Source organism: Phyllopteryx taeniolatus, chromosome 9, assembly GCF_024500385.1.
Source record: "Phyllopteryx taeniolatus isolate TA_2022b chromosome 9, UOR_Ptae_1.2, whole genome shotgun sequence".
NCBI lineage: Eukaryota > Metazoa > Chordata > Actinopteri > Syngnathiformes > Syngnathidae > Phyllopteryx > Phyllopteryx taeniolatus.
The window spans coordinates 20,876,288-20,895,147 of NC_084510.1; the positions used below are offsets into that span (position 1 = coordinate 20,876,288).

Consider the following 18,860-nt stretch of genomic DNA (forward strand, 5'->3'; position numbering starts at 1 on the left):
GTGTAAAAGTTTACACAGCCCCTCATTGAAGTCATGTAAAGAGCTAGTTAAAAACATTACAGTATAAATATCCCCTTAAATGTCTTCAAATTGTTTGACTTAAAAAAATAATAAATAAAAGTGCCAATATTCACAGTCCCTGAAAGCATTTTGCGACTACACGACTAGTTAACTTGGATGAAGCGCTACTGTAAAGGGCATGAAAATAAACTTGTATATTAAATTTGTGGGTGTAGTGGGATAAGTAAATTGATCGTTTTGTATATCTACAGTATAAATTGTTGTGTGAGCTGATCTTGAAAGTGCTTGAGTATAATTTCATCCATTCATCCATCCATTTTCCATACCGCTTATTCTCACTAGGGTCGCAGGTGTGCTGGAGCCTCTCCCCGCTATCTTTGAACGGGAGGCGGGGAACACCCTGAACCGGTCGCCTGTCAATCGCAGGGTGCATATAAACAAACAACCATTCGCACTCACATTCACACCTATGGACAATTTAGAGTCTTCAATCAACCTATCATGGATGTTTTTGGGATGTGGGAGGAAACCGGAGTACCTGGAAAACCCACGCAGGCACGGGGAGAACATGCAAACTCCACACAGGCAAGGCCGGATTTGAACCTGGGTACTCAGAACTGTGAGGCAGATGTGCTAACCACTGTTCCGATGATTTCAGCAAATATTTATTAACCCAGCAAACTGGACCAAGTTGACTAGGTCTACAGTTAACTATAGGACTGACAGTGTCATGTGCCATATGCCAGTGTCATATTACCAAAAAAAACAACAGAAACTCACGTCTTAATAAATTTACGGGGGGGGGGAGGCACCCCCTATCTATTATTAAAGTGTGACTGCTTACAAAAAGGCAGCGACGAAAAGCTCGTGGGTGTGAGATTTTGGGCATGGTGAGTGTGGGTGCATGCCGGGACATTTTCCTCATCATCAAAGCTTTCCACCTGCACTCCCACTGGTGTTTGCGCAGGCCACGCTGATGTAAATACGCTGTGACTCTTCCGTCCATGTGCTCATTTCAAGGCCCCATTTAGGTACCATCTTAACATGCGCTCACCACATTCACCATCTGTTTGCTTTGGGCATGTGTAGTGATGTGTAGTGATATGTGTACACTAGTTGTACAGACTGGGTTTTTGTTCCTGTAAGAGTATGATTATTGTGGAATATTTTTCACTTTGTTTTCCTCCAATAGTGGCCCCTACTGCTGTCTTTCAGATATTTGAAAAAAATTATGTTATGGGTTCAGTGAAAATTCAGGTTTGCATTGTTTATGTTATGTAATACATGCACGTGACTTCCAGCAAGTTGTCAACTATAGTTTTGCTAAAAATGTGGTTTCTATTACGCGTATTGAGCGCGAACTTTACCCAAAGCTCCAGACACCGGGGTGTGGTTACTCTATCCACCGCAAGGCCTACCAGAAGTGACGTTCTAATTGCCAAACACAGTGCCCTATACACAATGGCGAGCAACGTGTTGGAATATATGGAGAAGGAGGATTTCGACGTACAGGATCACCCAACTGAACTTGGCATCGTCAAACCGTACGTTTGACCAGGAGGTCGGAACCTGACAGTGACGACGCCGAGTAGCCAAGTAGCAACTGTACAACAGAAAGAGAGTGGCCAGTGGGTCGATGTGACGGCATGTCAAAAGCATTTCTTTTATACAGTCATGGCTAGAAATAATGGCACCCGAGGGGTGCCAATATTTTTTAGCATGACTATACGTATTATATATTCATATGTTTCAGGGACATGGCCCAAGCTTTTACATAGTATGCAGTATTCCTATATATTGTGTGCCCCTTGCTCAAGTAGCTTAATACAGTAACACGCCGCAGAGAAAGTCTTGGCCGTGTCTGTTGGCTTGTCATTTAGGCAAATGTACAGACGACAGTACTGAAAAGTACTGCGTGGGTCTGCGTGGGGGGGGGACACACACCCTGACCCGGTCGCCAGCCAATCGCAGGGCACATATAAACAAACAACCATTCACATTCACACCTAAGGGCTATTTAGAGTTTTCAATCAACCTACCACGCATGTTTTTGAGATGTGGGAGGAAACCGGAATAACCGCAGAAAACCCACGCAAGCACAGGGAGAACATGCAAACTCCACACAGGCGGGGCCGGGATTTGAAGCCCGGTCTTTAGAACTGTGAGGCAGATGTGGTAACCAGTCGTACAGCGTTCCCGCCTCGCTAAATCATACGACAGCAAATATACAAGGACAGGAACAACAGCATGGAACAATGGCACACACCGTCGAATTAACAGGCTGTTTGGCTAGTGTTACGGCACAGTGCCGGATAGAGCCAAAGACCGGAAGGTGCATTCTGAATCATCCTTCCATCCATCCATTTTCTGAGCCGCTACTCCTCATTAGGGTCGCGGGCGTGCTGGAGCCTATCCAAGCTGTCATCGGGCAGGAGGCGGGGTTGAACTGGTTGCCAGCCAATCGCAGGGCACATAGAAACAAACAAACATTCGCACTCACAGTCATGCCTACGGGCAATTTAGAGTCTCCAATTAATGCATGTTTTTGGGATGTGGGAGGAAACCGGAGTGCCCGGAGAAAACCCACGCAGGCACGGGGAGAACATGCAAACTCCACACAGGCGGGGACGGGGATTGAACCCGGGTCCTCAGAACTGTGAGGCTGACGCTCTAACCAGTCGTACACCGTGCCGCCCATTCTGAATCATATTTCTTTATTTAACTGCTGTATATCTGCGATATAATCACTTCGAAATGGCAGATTTGGTTTGTAGAGGGGTCCTAGAGTTATCAAGAAAAATCACTTAGCATGTATTGTTTATTATTTCTAAAAATGTGTTCATTAGAACGTCTCCCCACTTCTGCAGATGAGTAATGATATGAGGATGCTTCCATGTGACTAGAGTGTTATAGTGAAATGGAAAACCAAGACAGCTGGTCATTCTTTGCCTCAATGTTTAATTTGTGTGTGTGTGTGTTCAATGTTGTCTTGAATGCACTACAAATAGCCTCCATTTATTAACGCTACTGTACGAAGCCAAGAAGGGGCAAGCTGTTTATCCGCTTAGTGTTGCTTTTTGTATTCCCAACAGTTTGTCCTGTGGTTTGGAGCCATTGACACTGCACTGTCTTCCATTATATACAGTTACATGCTAGTACCTTGACATAATAGTTCTAGTATGTATAATAAACTAACACCAGCAGCATATTGGAATCTTTCCAGTCCCATGCCAGAAAGAATCCTCTTCATGGAATATATTAGATGATGTTCAATTTGTTGTCAAGTAAAAGGCACCTGAGACAACCTTAAAACGAACACATTGTACATGTTCAAGTACATAAGTGCCATTGATAAGAAGGGTTTCAGGGCTGCTGCCTCTGTTTTTTGCTTTGTAGTGTATGAAGTTAGAAAATGAAATCATACCTGACATTTACACAGGCTACATAGCTCATATAGCAATCACACACAGTCATATTACACAGTGTCAGAACTACAGAAGTAACACAAATATGCAATAAATTGAAACTATGGATGTATCAGTTTAAATATGAATATACTTTATATTCATGGAAATACAGGTAAGATATACCAGTAAGTCCGTATGCCTTTTTTCTTGTTACATTAAAACTTCTTTTTTTTTTTTTTTTTTTGTCCTGTTCGGCTGTTAGGTCAAGCAGAATGGAGGATCTGTATCCCTTTTATGCCGGAACAGTTTTACTGTGTCACAGTGGAGTTTTTAAGCTGCCACTGTGGTTTCTTAGTATTATAATTTATGTTTATTGAGAATCAGAATCGATCAGTCAAACAGAACAAAGTTTCTAGAGGGGAGAGAGAAACGAAGACAAAGACAAAGCACTAGTTGTAAACAGGATGAGAAAAGTAAATCAATACATATCTACAACAATGAAACATTAGATATGAGTGTTGTATGGGGCTGTAGTGCTACACCCTATGTGGGAAGTACAGGAAAAGATAGAACAGGACAAGGACAGGAGAAGAAGCATGCAGGACAAGGGTTGTGAACCTGGCTGTACAACTGAAGTGTGGTGGGATTAACTATGGAAATTATAAAAGTATAGGACGAGAGTGTGAGTGAGGGGATACACAAGCATTTCACATATTCATGAGTTATTTTTTGCAATCAGTGAGTGGCCCCACCCTCAGCGATGAGTCCCAGGTGTGTGTGCCTGTGGACACATCCAAGTGAATTGATACCGTTTCGCATGCACAAAGACTGACAGAAGTGTCCTGTAATTGCCGTGCCTGCCCCATGGAGGCTGAGGACCCCACCCAATCAATCGAAGGGCGGTATTGGGCCCAGGGGTCCACCCGAGAGCAGCCCGGCGGACGGGACACATCCCACACCGAGGGACCCAGGGCGCCCCGACGGCCCCACCGAGGCGCCCCAACAATTGGCCACCAGGAGGAGCCTGCAGGGACCCAATGCCACTGCCCCACACGCCCTACCTCCACCCCCAGGAGAGCCAGACGCCCCCAACCTGCAGGGCTCACGATGCAGCCAGTCCCCGCCCATCCCGAGGGTGGGAGCGTGTCCCTTGTTTGTTGGAAAGGAGGGCGGATAGGGGCACCGGACAAGGGAACCGATACGGGTGGAACCCAGGGAACAGCCACGGGTCAGCTTGGCAAGGAGATAGAATGTTGTTAATAGGAACCTAGACAAAGTATAGAGCTACTAGGTGTAATATAGTTGCACGAATAATGAAAGTTGCCTAGACAATTGCTACCCTCTACATGGCTCGTAGCGAGAGTGTAGTTAGCGCTAGCACATAAGTGCCATTGATAAGAAGGCCCGCAATGCTGCTGCCTGCGTTTCTAGCTTTGTTAGCGGATGGTTGTTAACAAATTGTTATAACCAGAGCCTGGACAAAAGCTAAACTCCACTTAGCCAGTAGCTACAATCTATTTGACAGGGGTCTAGACAAAGTGTAGTTGACACTAGTATTAACCAGGGTCTAGACAAAGGCTGGACTAAAATCTAGTTAGCAGAAATATTGACAGGGCGTGAGAGAAAGGATAGAGCTACTGGCTAGAATGTAGTTATACCAAGTTTTGAGCGATACTTTGACAAAAATTTGAATATGCTAGTAACTAGAATGTAGCTAGCTCTTGCATTGACTGCTAACAGCTAACATACTGTAGTTGTCATTATGTAGACGCTTGTGGTGCTATACGGAATCGAAATCAAGACATTCAGGTCAGATCCTTTTCCCTGACCCCCCCACACACACACCCACACACACACTTCCAATAATGGTTTCTCACAGCATTACTTCTAAAGTTAACTCTATGTGTTCCTTTGTCTTTATACCAACTGTTGCTCCATTCCATCAGTCTATTTAAGTGGCTGTTATATAAACTTGAATGGAGGAGGACGCGCCCGCAACCAGGACGAGAACTGCTGGCATTCTGCTCTTTGTTGAAGTCATGTCTGGGGCTGTATTAATAGTTGTGCTCGGCGAGAATCTCTCAACACGTAACTCTTTATGGCTTTGTTTTGCTCATTCATCAGGCTGTCCTGTCATCACTAATGACTTCAGACGCTTGTAATTTTTGACTAGACTTACATAGAAATGACAAAAATAAACAGGTGCAGTGAACCCTCGCTCTTTGCGGGGGTTTAGGGACCAAGCCCCGTTGAGAATAGCATAAAATATGCAAGTCATGGACGACCCACCTGAAGTTTTTTATTTGCCTATAGTTTAATCCCTAAGTATACTCCAAACTAAGATTCCAAACCACTTTAATATGATTTCCATGTAGATTATTTTATTTTTTTGAAAATGCACCAGAAGTCATGTATGTCGCCGCTTCGCAGCTGGTAAAAAAAACAAAAAAACAATTATTACTTTCCTATTAGCCATTTTATTAAAAAAATTATTTAGTGATACAGAGGTACTCTTCTTTTTAAAAAATACCTAAACAGTAATTGCCGCATATTCGCAGTCCACTATTCACAAATTCACCTGTTGCCGTTTTATTCTCCTGTGGAACCTATCCCACGCTATTTGAGGAAAGTTCTTGGTTTATTCATTTTTTGGTGTGTGGTCTTTCTGAAATGGCCTAAGATGCCACCGAAGCCCCGTCTAAATAGGAAAGTATTGCAGTGTTTATAGTGATGCATCTCAACTGAGAGGCAAGCTTTGTAAGTCGGGGAGGAGCTAAGTTTAGCCTGGGTTGTTGGTTGATATTAGGGAGAGTCTTTACCGCTTGTACACATTTTTTTTAATCAATAATCTTTTTATTATTATTATTTATTGCTATTTATTTTTAAGGCAAATGTTGTAAGATGAGTTAGAAATTATTTTAAACTGGGGAGCATAGTTTGTGGTATATTTACAGTTTAAACTATTAATATAGGCAATTATGAACATTTTGGGTGGGATCAATTGCTGGTGTTTTTTATATATATATACATGGCGGCAGGGCTTGGTTCCTATGGGATATTGTAATGCAAATGACTATCTTTAGTTGGACACTTACTGTACCTTACATTACTTACCAATTGATCAGCTGTTAACCTCCACCACTGCAAAAATGATGCAGATTGTTCTCTGCTCACCTAAGTGTGGCGACAGTAATTACAAGAGACCCTTGTTTTCTAGTTTTCTACTATTTTTATTCGTCAGCAAGTAGGTATGCTTACGGTACAGCTCTCCTTTTTACCGGGCTGGTCAGCCATTATGGAGGTGGCTGCGGCAGCAATGACTTTACAATTGTGATTCACTTCTGCTGAGGCTCAGCAGGAACCTGAGCCCCCGTCTGCTCACAGGCGGCCCTGCCGGAGGGTCTGTTCAAGGTCACCTGAGCACAAGTATCGAACGCAACGATTTGCTGACAAAGGGGGACAACCTTGGCTTTGTTTGAAAAGCATTATATTCTTATATGGGGTGCTCAAAAATGCTTGCGTTTTAATGTTGCTTTTTCAAGGTGTGAAAACGGCTTGAAATTGCAACTAGCAAGATCATTGAGGCTGGATTTACACTGCAGGTCCAAGTGCCCAATTTCCAGTTTAATGCCAATTGATGTTGATTTCCATGTACATTTCAAGCAGTACTTATCTCATTTGGCTGTGTTTACACTGGCAAAAATTGCATGTAAATAACTCCAAAAGCATCAACACAGACGTAACAACAATGCATACAGTACATAATATTCACATAGCATAGATTACTTTTAATGAAATAAGGGTCTCCTATATTACTCCATTGGCCGCAATCAGCAATTATTTTGCTTATTTAATAATCAACACGCCTCTAATGTAGCATGTTTAGACCCTATTTAATTGTCTATGCTTTTCGTTTTTAATGCATTTATTTGTGTTGTTTGGGCAGATGCATATAAATATACATCACAAGTCAGTGTATATCGACGATTTCAAGCTCACATTGCAGGTATATCCCATCTGCGTGTGTGCTCACATTGGTACATATGCGATCCGTACTGTTTCTTTTGTTTGTTTGTTTTTTAATCCACATTTGGATTCTGATCTGAAGATATCAGTATGTGCATTTTTTAAGTAATCATTTATAATTTTATCTCCACAAGTTAATCTTTAATACTGCCCAGGGAACTCGTTCACAACATGCGGTGAGATCCTTATCGATATGAGACTTGGTAGCCTTTTTGGTTAATAACAAATTCAATTTAGCATCTATTAAACATTTACTGTTAATTGAAGTTGTATCATAGGCCATGAAACACATACTGCACGACATTTTCAATGGTAGCTTTGGTCATCATTTCAGCAGGTCTACTGTTCCAGACTTTTATTTATTGTATTAGTTCATACATTGTCACAAATAAACCCAAAGAAAAGTACAGTTCATTTTCTGCGAGCAATCTCAGGCCGATTCAGTTACGTTTTCATTTTCTGCCTTTGTGCCACATTTAACAACTATCTCTTTAATCACACAGGATTTCCAAATACAATGTGAAATTTATTTTATAGTGACTGCAAAATACTGTATATTTTGAAGTAATCCAGAATACAAACAGTACAGCTTTCGCTGTATATTTGATATAGAACACACTGAAGTTTAATGGAGCAGATAGTTAGCGCTAACAATAAACATCTCAGTCCATCATCTCAAATATGCTACAAAAACAATTATGGCCCCTATAATCTGCTTCATGTTCCCCTGATTGTGATGGTGAGTAGCAGCATCCTCAGGGGGTGTTTTCTGTTTTTCAAATAAATTAATTAATTAAAGATTAGCTACACTTTGCCAGAGGCTTCCCGTTAACCTTGTCACCGCACGCAACACAAAGGTACGGGGTCCCTCTGGATGCATTTATCTCTCTTCTCTGGATTAACTCCTGTCAGATACTAAATGTGACATTGTTGGACAAGATAACCAAGTAGGATTTTGATACTTTTTTTTGTGGAAAAACTCAGTGGAAAGCCACTCAGCAAATTTGTATACCAAGTACGGCGCATAGACCCTCTTAAAATTGCTTACGTTTTTGTTGTTATTCATAGGCGCGGTGAAGCTGTTAGTCTCTACTGTTATGCAAGAAGTGTACTTCATTGGGCGCCCACAATTTGCTCTATCAATTAGTTCTATCAACAAAGCTGTGGCAGGATTTAAGTCACGATAAGATTGATGCACAAGTTCATCCTTTCTAAAGGATCGGTGTTTTTGAATTAATGTATTTGTAGTTTGCATAGCAACGTTACACAATTACTTTGTCAGTTGTTCAAAGTATAATACCATTAAGTTTTAACACCCAAAGATGAAAATTTAGCCTGTGAGTTCACTGCTGGTTTTGCTTTATTGTTAAATAAAGTTGTTCTTCAGAAATAAAAGTTATCATCATTTATGACTTTTCCAATTGAAGTTTAAGGAATTTTGTTGCTTGGATTATATTTGCATTGGACTGTCATGAAATCAGTGTATAGACTATCTCTGGACTAGACCAAGATGACTGACTTAGCTAGCGAGAGTTAGGGATATAACTGAAATTCTTTGCCTACACTGTCAAAAATAGAAAAAATAGCATCCACAGCAAATCAGCATACAATCACCAGCCCTTGCTCGAATTAAAGTACGATCATCCAGTGACTTTGGCTTAGTCGCTAAGACAAATCGGCAGTGTTTATTAGCTTAGGCGCTAACAACCAGTGAGGCCTATGGAGCATCGGACTCGCTTAGCAGCACAAGCCGACAAAGGACCGAGCGGAGGCGGAAGCGCAGCTAGTTGGCTGGATTAGCTAGCGACAGTTACTGATATTTTCACGAAAATTATTTTCCTACAACGTCAAAAATAGAAAAAATTATATCCACGGCAAATCAGCATATGATTGCTAGTACTTAAAATTTCTTTATTGTTAAGTATTTATCATTGACTTACTCAAGCATTTACTAGCTTCTGAGTGCTAACTGCAAGGCCTATGGAGCCACAGACTCACTTAACAGCACAAACTGACAGAAGAGCAAGCCGAGGCATTGCGAGCGGAAGCGCGGCTGCCTAAAATTTAAAATCATCATTAACTTGAATTCGGGCCCACAGGTCAGAGCTTGAGCAAATGTCTCATTTGTGATCATATGAGTCAATTTCCTTCTTAACGTGAAATTGGTAGGCATGTCCAGCATGAATAGTCTCAAGAACTCATGCCTGAGAAGACACAGGAAGTCTGCCATTTTGACTTGAAGCAGCCATTTAAGGGTCCTTTTGGACATTCCAAGGGTACCATTGCTAGAAAATGTGAACCTACGCTAATTGCAAATCATTTGAGTTTCCCTCTTTGTGTGTGCGTTTGAACATGTCAGCAAAGTCTGATGACTCACCATACAACACAACAATAACTCAGCTTCACAACGTAGGAACTTGACCAAACATCTTGTTTGTGATGTGCCCCTGACTGGCAGAAATGACGACTGCTCCTCAGACTGGATTTTTCAAGCCCGGCCCCTATAGTTATGAGGATGCAAAGGACCGTTCATCGCAACTCTGAGCTTTAATTTTCCTTCTGCATCTTATCATGTCTTCAGAGAACTCGCATACATTAGCGCTTTTGTCTGTCTGCCTCTCTACTACTTTTCCACATCCACTGTATTTCCATACATGCGGTATTACAAAAGATATACAGTAATAGATTTCCTCCCCCACAATAATTTTGACTCTCGCACACGTTACATCATCAAAGTTTTTTTTTTTCATCGTTTGCCTGCTTATCTTTTATGAAAAAGCTGACCAGAAGCACAACACTTTATTGTTTGATCATGTCTCAAGTCTTTTATTGAGCTAAATGACACTTCAAATCACGCTTTGATGGCGATACATTGTTATTCCACTGAATAGCAAACGTACTGTAGTAAACCATACGCTTGTTAGGAGACACAAAGCTGTAGTTGTCAGGGGAGTAGTCTGCATGGACAGAGATATAGGCGTTAGCTTTAGGGAGCTCGTCAAGCTCCCACATTACTGTTTGGCCGAGCCTTCCTGGTGTATCTCGAGAAATTCCATTGGAAGCTTTAGGGGAGACCCTTTCCTCAAATGTGTCCCTTAGTATTCTGCACTCTGTTCATGCCTTCCTATCAATTCTGCCTTTAAATCCATGCCTTGACAGTCGTGACTGTATTTTAAGGCACTCTTCTCACAGTGGTTAAACTGCTGTTCATGTAGATCATAATCAAGGGTTTGAACTAAGACAAACTGGAGTGCAAAAATAATCTATCAATGTCAATTTAGTGCAGCATTAACATCAACGCACTGTGTTGTGTCTTGACAGAAACCTTGGGAAGTCGGGACTGCGCGTGTCCTGCCTTGGATTAGGTAAGAGCCACACTGAGAAAAGAGGGGTTGTGGTGACCTGGATGCATTGTGTAACCGAGGCATGGCGGGAACTCAGAGTCCTTTCCTCTCAAGTGGAGACAAAAGACGGTTATTATTTTGTAGACTCCAGTGCCAAGTTTGAAAACGTCTGAAGGGGATTTAAATTGGCTAAAGTAATACAGTGTTTTCATGTCTATAGGTCGTTCTGCTGTGTATTTCTATAGTGTAACGCATCACTTTTGTACATCGAAAGTAATCGTTTAATGACCCAAATGTCCAGATCACGTGTGTACTCTTTGTACGTATTCATGAAATTTCATTGTTACATCCCATTGGTCCAGTATGAAAGTGTGAGTTCATGCAATGTTATCCCGCAGAGAAATTATAGATTTCAATAATTGTCAGCATGTCTGCTTCAGTTATTAGGTTCTGGGATCAAGTTTCGACCTTTCTGTGTTGTGCTTGCATGTTCTTCCCATACTTCTTCGGGTTCTACAACTCCCTCACACATTTGAAAAATATGCACCTTATGTCTTTTAAGACTATTCTATAAAATTATCCTGTGGTCTGAGTGGGTCCAATTGATGGTAGAAACGAATCTTTATGTAGGAGGTGTGCTGTGTTGATATTCTCAGAGGCACACCACACACAGTATGATCAAAACTGTTAAATGCCAGATTTGTTTATCTTGATGTGTGGGTTCTGTAACAGATAAACAACCTCTTGAGATTTAAAAAAATAATAATAATAATTTAAAAAAAATCCTTGTTTGTACAAGGCCTTAGGTTCGTCGAAGACAAAATTTTCCATAGGTGCGAATGTAAGTGTGAAAGGTTGTTTGTCTATACATATGTGCCCTGGCGACCAGTCTAGGGCGTAGCCCGCCTCTCACCCAAAGTAAGTTGGGACTGCCTCCACCGCACTGGATTTTAAAAAAAACAAACAAACAAAAAAAAACAAAAAAGTATGGTTGTATAGTGCCTCATAATAGCCACAAAAGTTGTCGACTCCTGGTTTTTACTGTACATCAGTCTGTTGAGGCAGCAAACTAGTCGGGCCTGAATCGTGGCTTTATAGTATTACGCTTTCATTGCTTCAGTCGCAACATAACCCAGCTTTATCAATTCCCACAATTTCCAATCACTTACCACAAAATTAATTGGGTCATAACCACAAAATCAAACCCATCCGTTTCTGAAGCGCAGTACATGCACACTGATCTTAACCAATTTTTTAAAATGTGAGAGATCCCCACACGACAAGGGAAAAAAATGTGTAAGGTTATCGCTCTTCTAGTGTGTGGTGTGCTCAAGATAACCAACACAGCATACCACAGGATATCTCCACCAACAAACGTAGTCGTAGTACCCAAAAGACTGACGTAAGAGAGTCCGCAAGGTGCCAGAAGGCATCTAGACTGCGAAAATACAAAGGAGAATAAAAAGTAGTAGAAGAAGAAGCTAGGGTAACTGTTATCATATCTGGTAACTACATCGCAGTTGCAAACTCTTCTGTGTGGTATTTTTATTTTAGTGAATGACTTTGTAACCTGCTATTGAAACACTCAACACAACCAGTTGCTCCTCCTTAGTGAGCCCGTTCATAACGGGAGTTACGTTACAGACCCACCTGCGGTAAGTGAAAATCTGCAATGAAGAGCACATAAAACCACATAAAAAAACTTTAACAGACCCCACACCACGTAATAATCCCTCAGGATGATCTGACAATTGGGCCTTTGCCCACTTTGAGTATTGGTTTGCGTACCCTGCATAATACTCTGCTTCCTTTCTCCTTCATTCTCTGTACGTGAGCAGGGACATGGGTGACATTTGGCGGGCAGATAACAGATGAGGTGAGTTGATTAGCTATGAAGACATCATATTTAGTTGCAGCCTTCATTTATGCGACAAAGGAAATATGCTTGTTAAACATCCCACCATCAGTGAACTTTCATCGCTTTGCTTCCTCTCTCTTTTTCCTTGCCCCCTTTTGCTTTCTCAACAGATGGCAGAGCAGCTGATGACTCTGGCGTATGAAAATGGCATCAATCTGTTTGACACAGCCGAGGTCTATGCTGCTGGGAAGTGAGTGTTGCCTTTGCATCCTTTCAAAAGCCGCCGCCACATGACTGATTAAATCGGCAAGATTACAGCACGAGTGACCTTGATCTCTGTGACTCACCCTAGTAGGACATTGTCACCATCTCGTGGTATGCGCTGCAGTTGTTTTTTTTTTTTTATTTTAACTCCTCCTGAAAAAGTACTCCCTGTGTCAATACAAAGGTGATATTGGGCTTTCACACGTTGCAGAGACTTTGAACAAAAAGTCAATTGACATGAATGCAAGTGGATTTGTTTGTCCTGCACTGCAAGACTAGAAATAAATTCCCACTGTCATTGTCAATTGTTTTTCCTGGGACACAACACAGTTCAGAAATGAGCAAAGACTTGGAAATTACCTCAATTTTAGCATCTTGGTTGTTGCAGTGCTATTATTAAGGCTGAAATATTTACTCAAGAGCCACTGATGGCATAGACTTAATAATATCGTAATGCGTTTTTTCCCTTGTATGTGGATTAATCTGGTCATAACATGGCTGCTTGATGTAATCTGAAGGATTTAAAAAAAAAAAAAAAGTATTTTTTTTTGTTTTGTTTTTTTTAGATTCCCTCCAGAATCATCTAGTTTGAGTAAAGAAACTAACATTGACATGGTGTATTTTAATCTGTTTTCATCTGCCATGTCATTGTTAACCTCCATAAAACAAGCCCTCGTTTTTACACCAACAAAAGACACGACACGCGATCCGCGAGGCACAGCCAAAGGTTCGCCACAGCTGAGTATGTGGTGTTTCACAGGTGTTAATCCTGACAGCTTCCACTCGCAAAAGCAGCATGGAGGAGATTATGTTCCACACATCACACACTCAGCATGGGGGGCGGGGTGCTTTGAGTTGCGACATTAGTTTGTCACGTTGTAATTGTAAGGGCTGGTTTGGATGTTTTTCCACATTTTTTCCCGTGACACAAAACGTTCACCAAAAATAGCGAGAGTTTTGTTTCTCTGAAATGTAAATTAATATGCATAATCACATGAATAATAAACACTCTGCTCTGCTCACCGGGGCTGCTGTTATCAGCAAACACATGTGGCGCTTTTTTTTTTTTTTATTAGCTTCAGATGTGCCATAATTGTATGATATTGTGTGAGGAGCCAGCAATAAATTAGAAGCGCAATTCCAGAGAAGTGTGAAAGCAGTAAGATTATATAAATTTATAAATAATAAATGTTTTTCTGTGGTAAGTCATAAGATATAATGTGAATAAAGACCAAATTTTTGCAGGGAAGAAAAAGACTGTATAGCTTGTGTTCTGGCCCCACAAGAACTCATTTTAGGGAAGGAGCACAGGATTGCATTGCGTGGGTTCCAGCATATGCACACACGCGCACACATACACATTCACACACACAGTTTGTGCTTGAGCTTGCAGGATCTGACTGACAGTGAAGCATCTATCGCATTGTCTTTGCTCACAGCCTGGACTATGACAATATACAGTAAAGACACAAAGACTGTGCTACTGCCGATAGACACAAAGAAATAAGTACTGAGTTTATGTACTGTATATGTTATTATACTTGTACATCCAATTACTGTCTAACTACAGTAGAAATGCAACACAATCTGCTGTGAGGATGCAGCTCATCTGTTTTGTTTGGATTTTGATCAAATTTTTCCCATGGGAAATCATGGAAATAGAAATAATCTGCCATCATACAAAGCTCTATTAACAGTACATGCATTTTTGAAGTAACTGTTATAATGGCCATAAAAGTGTAAAAGAAGTTAACTGCTGTTAACAGTAAAACGCAAAAATACTATGAAATAGACTAAAGTGTACTAATGATGAATGACAATGGTATAATGTAAATGGAATAATTTGTTTGTGCTTGTCTAGTTTAAAATAGTTCACCCCTGTAAAACTGCTATGAACTGACGTTATACTTTGAATGTGAGTATTTTTGCAAAATATTATTTTTGTTAGTTGTCCTGATCCGATCACGCAATTTTGAGCCTACTCGTATCGGCTGAAAAAGATCAGCTTTTTATTTTTGCTTCATGCTGTTAAATACATTATGTATTTGTACTTGCAAATAACGACAGTCGAACAAGTGCGTAGCTGTAGATTGCAATGTTACTTGATTATGTCGCTTCGCGGGCCCCAACACACTCACAGTACATAGTTGTTTGTTTTTCAGAGTTTTTCAGGCTATAGGTCACATAAATGATGGAAAAGGTTTTGCAATGATCGAACTTGGTCTCATTTTTGGATACTACAAAATCCTGGCATTTAAACAGGAGTGTGTTGACTTTTTATATCCACTGTAAATGGCAATAAATTCATCAGCAAATGGGTTTTGTGTGGGAAAAGATTTGAAATGAAAGTACACACACCTGACTTATGGGAGTGCCATCCTAATGAGCACCATGTTGAACATGTCACTCCTTAAGTCCCTTAAAGGTTCCATATTTTGGCTATTTAGACCTCCATAGAGTGACGCTCTAACATGGCCTTAGTATAGAAGTGTCAATTTCATTTAAAAAGGCACCTTGGTTTTGTCAGAATTGTCGGAGTGTCCAGAAAAGCCCGCTCTGACAGCTACTTCTGTTTGACCCAGTTTTGTATCGGCTTTGTCCATATTTGGCTAAGCCCCCTTTCCTCTGATTGGTTGCCTCCATGTAGAAGACCCACTTGTGAAACCACACGTTTGTTATGTTGACAGCGCTGGCTCCTGAGTGGAAAGGGAAGGCGAGGATCTTCGCTATAGAGACTTAGATAAGCTCGATAAATTCAAATGACCTGATTTCAGGCCTCTCGGCAGAAAAACGTCTGCAACTCTGGAATGCGTGAATGATTTTAATTCATATTTAACGTTTACTGAGGAACCATAGAGACAATATTACATCCCAAATAATACAAAATGTTGGTCTGGCAAAATACAGGACCTTTAAGTCCCCATGTGGGGGCTCATGGGTGCACACATTTTTCACACACTTATGCCAACATTGAGACTGTCATTATTTTCTGACTCAGTTTTTTGTGTTCAAGCCATTTTGTCAACATGTTGAAGGAATATAGGTGAATTTGCCACAGGATATTCATTTATAAAAGAAAAAAGGTTTGTCATTTTGTGTGACAAGAAATGGCACATTTATTCCTAATGATTGAAAATTTCCCACCGAAATAAATTGAGAATCCATTTTAATCTTAACATCAACTAAGATTAATTAATTAAGATTTCAGTTTGGACTAGTGGCTTTTGTCCACCGGGTGGCACTACTTTTTCCCATTCAAAGAATGCAGCAAAATTTCACACGTTTTACTGTTTTTGCAGAGGTGCCTTGCTACTGAAATACGTGTTTTTCTATTGATGTCAGCTAATGGTGTAAATGAAACTCAATGCTTGGAATCATTGACCCATCCCAGGTCCTAATGATTATAAGCAAATACTCCTTGCTTTTATTTTATGGAAATTATTCTTATTATTGTATTTATGTTTGTTTGCTTAAGGAACTTAAGGGTTAAATCACGCCATGTCTTTGTGTGCTTGGCAGGGCTGAGGTGGTGCTGGGGAACATCATAAAAAAGAAAGGATGGAGGTAAGAGACGCGCTTTAATTCTGGTATTTTTTTATTTTTCCCGTCTGACCAGCCCACCTATAATCTTGTCATCTATTCTCACACATATTGGGGAGGCTGTGTGTTGTGTGAACTGGAACCATAAGGTAGGATGATGAAAGATGAATGTGACATGCCCACACGGCCGCGTGCCTCCCTTAAACACAATGAATAATAAACCTACTTGGAGAGACCTTGTCTTCTACTCTGTCCGCCCGGACCTGGCACCTATACGGCTTTGTCAATTTAGACACGCCTCCACCTCTCATTCATGTGTGCTGGCTGAGTTCTGACACTGTGGGTGTGTGTGACACTCAAAAGAATGAGCTAGAAAAGAGGAAGACTTTGTGTCCGTCTTCAACGATCACCCACTCGCTTGGAGCAGGCTCTAACCTTTTCGTGCTGTAACACATGCGCTTTCATTCTACACTTTGCAGACGCTCCAGTCTGGTGATAACAACAAAGATCTTTTGGGGAGGAAAGTAAGTCGAGAAAGCATCTTTAATTTGTCACCGATGCTCCTGATAGTGGGAGAATGTGTCATCCACATTGTTGTCTTTCACTGATGGATCGCGTTTCATGATATTTCATGTGTCCTGTGCAGAGCCGAGACTGAAAGAGGTTTATCTCGAAAACATATTATAGAAGGTGAGTGCTGACTTAACAGAATATACAGGGGGTCCTCTGTTTATTACGGTCCAAAACATAAAAGGTTTTAATGTTACAAAAGGCACACAATTAACTACTGTAGTTTGCGCAGCAGCGTAAGAATACATACATGGTGATGAGAAGGCACGCTCAGTTACCGCCAAATTTATTGTTTGATTTATGTAGCGTGCAGTGTGTTCCAATTTAGATACACATTCCGGTTACGTCGCCGCCGTATGAAGGGTACTGTCATAAACTGAGGATCCCCTGTTCCGTGAAGTTGAACTAAATCTGATGCTACATTGGTTCAGATTTGGAATACATTTCTCCATAGTTGCATAGAATATTTGAATCAGAATCAGAAACCTCTTTATTTGCCAAGTATGTAAAAAAGCACACAAGGAATTTGTCTCCGGTAGTTGGAGCCGCTCTAGTATGACAATAGACAGCCATTTTGCCAAAAAATACTTTTGAGACATAAAAACCCACTATGGAGAGTCAATTTAATGGCAAGAAGGACGAAGCTGTTGGAATGTCTGCTAGTTTTAGTTTGCATTGTTCGATAGCTCCTACTTGAGGGAAGGAGCTGGAAGAGTGTCCAGGATGTGGAAGGTCCAAAAGGATTTTGCATGCTTTTGTCTTAGTTCTGGCAGCGTGCAAGTCCTCAAGGGTGCTGACGATTTTTCCTGCAGTCCTGATTGTCCATTGCAGTCAGTTTGTCGTTTTGTGTGACAGCACCAAACCAGACTGTGATGGATGAACACAGGATGATTCAATGACTGCTGTGTAGAACTGCCTCAACAGCTCCTGTGGCAGGCCGTGCTTCCTCAGAAGCCGCAGGATGTACATCCTCTGCTAGGCCTTTTTTGAGGATGGAGTTAATGTTGGTCTCCAACTTAAGGTTCTCAGAGACCATAATTCCCAGGAACTTGAAGGTTTCGACGATTGACACAAGGCAGTTGGACAGCGTGAGGGGGAGCTGTGGTGAAGGATGCTTCGTGAAGTCTACGATCATCTCTACAGTCTTGAGCGTGTTCAGATCCAGGTTGTGTTGGCCGCACCAAAGCTCCAGCCGCTCCACTTCCTGTCGATACTTAGACTCGTCACCATCTTTGATGAGGCCGATGACTGTGGTGTTGTCTGCAAACTTCAGGAGTTTGACAGCCGCGTGCGTTGAGGTGCAGTCGTTTGAGAGAGAGAGAAGAGCAGTGGAGAGAGGACACATCCTTGGGGTGTCCCGGTGCTGATGGTGCGTGTGGATGAGGTGGTGTCCCCTAGCCTCACCTGCTGTGTCCTGCCCATCAGGAAGCTGTAAATTCACTGGCAGATGACAGGCGAGACGCTGAGCTGGAGAAGCTTGGAGGAGAGGACTTCGGGGATGATGCTGTTGAACGCAGAGCTGAAGTCCACAAACAGGATCCTTGCGTGGGTCCCCGTGCCGTCGAGATGTTCTCCGATGAAGTGCAGTCCCATGTTGACTACGTCATCCACTGACCTGTTTGCTGGGTAGGCAAACCGCAGGGTGTCCAGCAGCTGTGACGCTCTTGAGGTGGTCCAGCATGATGCGTTCAAAGGACTTCATGAGCACAGATGTCAGGGCGGCAGGCCTCTAGTCAGTCAGACCCGAGATTGCAGGTTTCTTGGGATGATGGTGGAGAGTTTGAAACAGGATGGTACTTCACACAGTTCCAGAGATCTATTGAATATCTG

General features: G+C 41.6%; 1 protein-coding gene across 7 annotated transcripts in view; it reads left to right on the plus strand.

Moving 5' to 3' along the window:
* The window catches only part of kcnab2a (potassium voltage-gated channel subfamily A regulatory beta subunit 2a), a 96,772-nt gene that overhangs the window by 65,384 nt on the left and 12,528 nt on the right, over positions 1–18,860 (plus strand). For all 7 annotated transcript variants that reach the window (XM_061784019.1, XM_061784022.1, XM_061784021.1 and 4 more), the window contains 6 exons: positions 10,776–10,819; positions 12,637–12,674; positions 12,827–12,906; positions 16,440–16,484; positions 16,940–16,984; positions 17,107–17,150. In XM_061784019.1, the coding sequence (XP_061640003.1) occupies positions 10,776–10,819; positions 12,637–12,674; positions 12,827–12,906; positions 16,440–16,484; positions 16,940–16,984; positions 17,107–17,150 (296 nt within the window). The remainder of the gene's footprint in view (positions 1–10,775; positions 10,820–12,636; positions 12,675–12,826; positions 12,907–16,439; positions 16,485–16,939; positions 16,985–17,106; positions 17,151–18,860) is intronic.